At 36.5% G+C, this 4,406-nt stretch overlaps 1 protein-coding gene across 1 annotated transcript; it reads right to left on the minus strand.

The window, feature by feature from the left end:
• Positions 1-307: 307 nt before the first annotated feature.
• LOC122644872 (transcription factor bHLH94-like) lies at positions 308-1,023 on the minus strand (the record flags this gene model as incomplete). The annotated part of the gene is made up of 2 exons (XM_043838245.1): positions 308-424; positions 622-1,023. Coding segments are annotated over 2 exons (519 nt in total), but the record flags the coding sequence as incomplete, so codon positions are not given.
• Between the last annotated feature and the right edge of the window lie 3,383 nt (positions 1,024-4,406).

The following is a 4,406-nucleotide window of genomic DNA, read 5'->3' on the forward strand; positions in this document are numbered from 1 at the left end:
CAAATCAGAGTTAACTAATCAACAAAAAGAAGCCAACCGAAAAATATGGAAGATCCAGTTAAGCGAACTATCAGCGGAAGGAAGAATACAACACCAATCCCATTACGATGTAAAGACTAATCCTCTTTTTCATGTTATTTTTTTTATTTCCTGCTAAAAGCAAACCAAATTTGGACATAATGTGAATAGTATCACAGCAAAAATTGCAAAGCAATGAACAAGAAGAAAAGATATACAAGAAATGAAGAAAAACCGGAGAAGACAAAAATGAAAACAAAATGGATGCAAGGGAAGAGATTCACCCCTTTTATCCATAGAAGAGGAAGTGTTGACTCAATGCAGACTCCTCCTGAATCCTACCCAGCATTTGATGAACAGCCATGGCAATTTCATCCACTGAAGTAAGTTGGCAGTCTTCCTGAACCTGTTCCAGTTTAATTTAAAAACAAAAACCCTAATTAATAATTAATGGGTATTTTCATTTCTTATTAAAAAGTAAAAAAAAACACAAGCTGAACAAGTTCTTCAAACTCCACACTACTTCCCTAAGAAAGGAAGGGGAAGAAAGTGATAATAAATGAGATTAAGTAGTAATTAACTGTCATAGTTGTACACACTAACTTTCACACTGAAGGAGTAGAGAGCCATTTGATCAACGGCTATAACATTAAGGTGGAGCACAGTGAGTTGAAGAGCTTGGAACCCTGTAACCATCTTCAAGAGCTGCTTTGGTCGTCTCCTTGAGAGCACTTTAAGGTTTGCATGGCTTTCCACCATGGTCACTTCGATGTCCGCAATGGCTGAGCTATTCTCAGCCACAGATTCATTTTCCACTGCGGTGTTCCTGCAGTGAACTGAGCTTGAGGAGAATTGAGGGAAGGTGAAGAAATCTGCAAATGGGGCAGAGAAACCGGACTCTGATCTTTGTTTAATTCTCTTATGTTCCTCTAGTGATTGTAGGAGTTGCTCCAGTTCCTTCACAAAATTAATGGCTCCTCCTATGATCGATGCTTGGTCTCCTATTTACAAAGCAAGACAAAAAAAAAGAAAAAGGGGAAATTTCTTAGATCTACGAGATTAAAAAAAGAATTACAAGATAAGTATAATTTAAATTTATTTTACCTCCACAAATTTAGATTTTGAAAAGATTTACCTAACCCCCAAATTAGTTAGTTTTCTACCCGTTCAACAAGAAAATATAACTAAACTTCCTAAAATACCCACTAACATCATTTTGTTTCCTTACCGGTTATCACAGGAAAACCGGTAAGTATTGGCTCTCCCTCTCTCTCTCTCTCTCTCTCTCTGTGAGTGTCTTTCTCTACCTTGTTTTAGCTTTCTTTTTTTCCATTTCTTCTCCGTCTCGGGCTTCCCCTCCCCGTTGCGCCCATTCAAGGCCTTCCCTATGATAAACCTCACCAAGCTTGAGTGCGAGAGGTATAGCAGCACCAATAACCATGCACCCTTGCGATGTTTGGTCATGGCGGTTATGGGATACGCATGATGTACTCGGTGCCTGGTGGCGTACAAGCATTCTGTCCAGCTACCATGCGGTTTCACTTGCAGAGCTCTGTATTTGCAGCGGAAAGAATTCCACCTTAAACTGCGAGTCAGGTGAACAATCCCACTCCGGCTCATTATATTCTACGAAGCATGATCACACTCGAGAATTCTATCAAAAACCAGTTCCGCAGATTAAAGAACTACATGAAGAAAGGACACATTTGAACCAAGAAACTCAGGATTTACTCCTGGAAGGACAACCTAGGGGAACACTGGTTCCAGGTCAGATCTTGAGATCACCAAAATTTCTATTTTCAAGGGATTCTTGCCATTAATATCGTGGAAATCAGCTCTTCTTCCAGAAAGGCTTGTTGCCTTAGTGACATTGACTGAAATCCCAGCTTAATCAAAGGGATTTCCAAAAAAAATAAAATAATAATAGCTATGTAAGAAATCAAAAGCTACTGTTGATGAAACTTTACAACAGAAGAGAGCGGGGGAAAGCAGAGTGGGGGAGGAGAGAGAGAGAGGGAACAGACTCGTGTTGTAAAATACAAAGAGAGGGAGGCGCTGTCAAGAGTGCTACATTGTCAAACTACTGATATTTGACCAGTTATGCTGCCATTAATGGAGTTTTTCGGAATCCGTTACCCTGTTGATGCTGGAATTTCCCCCTCTAAGCAAGCAAACCTCTACAAGGAAGGGGAAAGAAAAAAAAAAAAAAGGCCACACTAGGGGCAGAGAGAGCAAATACTCACTGGGTCTGCCTGTGATAACCACTCGAGGATTAAAACAAGGAATCAAGGACTCATGAAGGTGATTAACCAGTGGAAGAGGGATAACGAGATAGAGTGAAGCATGTTGCACTTAGCCAGCCCGGGAACTCAATCAGAGTTGTGCAAACAGTTAAACTATTAAGCATTAATTATCATTAGCCTTTTTTTTAGGAAAAAAGTGATGTCAAAGGGTATTTTAGTAAGTTTAATTATATTTTCTTGTTGGGTGGGACGAACACTCACGAATCTGAGGATTAGGTAAATCTTTTCAAAATCCAAATTTGTAAATGTAAAACAAATTTAAAATATACTTATCTTGTAATTCTTTTTTTAATCTAGTAGATCTAAGAAATTCCCCCAAAAAAAGACCCCCCAAAACAAAAGAAAACATATTATGGGTCTAATATAATGATCAGTTTGAATAGGATTTCTCAAGAAAAAGTAACAAATCATTCTTCAAGCCAGAGACAGAAAGCGGACTCTCTAACAAATCATTTGTTTCTGCACCATAGTCTCTGCTGTTGAGATCAGGAAGACATGGAACACCCATATGGCTAACATGAGGCTGCAGATAAAAGCAAAACAATGAGCAGCAGATCCATAGGGAATTATAGATTTGAATTGCAGATTCCAAATATGTAGCGGAGTTATAACCATTAAGAATTCCAAATCTGTAGAAAGGTAAATCAAGAAACACAGATCTCGGGGGAAAAAAGTAGCGAAACATTGAAAAATTTATTATGGGTCTTTTCTCTTTTTCTTGTGAATATCATCGAATCTATTCTGTTCAATCAAGATTGCAAAAGGTACTTGATCTAGAGGATTAAAAAGAAGAGGATCAACAAGATCGAAAAGTAATGAGCAATTGCTCTCTTGCTATTAGTTCAGATTTCTAATGGAGGGTATAGGAGGGATGGGATATTTTAAGAAGAGAGATAGGAAAACGTGAGAGAGAGAGAAAGAAAGAGGGGGAGGACGGGGGGTGGAAGAGTATCGAAAATAAAAGGGAAAGTGGATACAGTAGGAAAAAAAAAAAAAAAAAAGGTAGGAGAAACAGTATAGAAAGAATGAGTGGGGGTGGAAGAGTATCGAAAATAAAAGGGAAAGTGGACACAGTAGATAACAAAAGACAAAAAAGGTCGTTGAGACAGTATAGAAAGAATGAGTGATAAACAAGGGAACGTGAGAGATGAGAGGAATAAAGAAATTAATTGTTTAATAATTATTTGAAAATAAAAAAAAAGAGAAAGAGTACCAACATTTTGGGAAAAATAAAAAAAAAAAAAAAATTATAATAAAAAAAATAAAGTACTTAAATAAAAAAAAATATAAAATAATCAAATAAAAAGATAACCACAAAACATGAGTTTATGTATTTATATAATAGTATAATATATATCATATTATCATATTTCATATTACTATTATATAAAAACTGGCAAATCTTATTTATCTATTCTACCTTTCATTTTTATTTAAATATTACGATTCCTTTATTTCTTTTTTGTTTATTTTTTATAAAATTTTGTGGTACCCTACCATCAAGTCTTAATATTTATTAAATAAAAAATAAAAAATTCTTTTTCTTTTTCACGAAACTCTAGATTTTTTTTGATGAAAAAAGGAAACTCTAGATTTGCTCCTCCCATTCCACGTCTCTCTCTCCTGGAGATCACTCCTCTTCCCAAATCTCTATTTCTTTTCCCAATCTTCTCTACCTTAATTATTGTTAGACATCTGCCAAATTTACGATTAAATGAAAAAAAAATCCTGTTGAGATGAAACCCTAACGTGTTACGTGGGGCTCTTGTTGAAGGAAAGCAGAGGATGGAGGCTCCTCTGTTACCTTCTCCACTGGGAATCCTTTGCAACTTGTTTACTAATTTTTTTTTCTATTCCAAGATATTTAGTCCGAATCCTTCTCATTTGTTTATGCTTCTCTCCCCCCCTTCATCTCTCCCTCTCTCTATATATTTATAAATAACCAAAAAAAATTTGTCACTCCGGCACTCTCTCTCCTCTCTCCTGAGAACTTCCCAGTCCCATTAGAAAGTAGCAAGCACTGGTGGAGTAAAGCTATTGTTTTTCTCCATCTGGGTATTTAATGGTGAGCTGGGTTTTGTCAGA

This window comes from Telopea speciosissima, chromosome 11 (genome assembly GCF_018873765.1).
Source record: "Telopea speciosissima isolate NSW1024214 ecotype Mountain lineage chromosome 11, Tspe_v1, whole genome shotgun sequence".
NCBI classification, from domain to species: domain Eukaryota; kingdom Viridiplantae; phylum Streptophyta; class Magnoliopsida; order Proteales; family Proteaceae; genus Telopea; species Telopea speciosissima.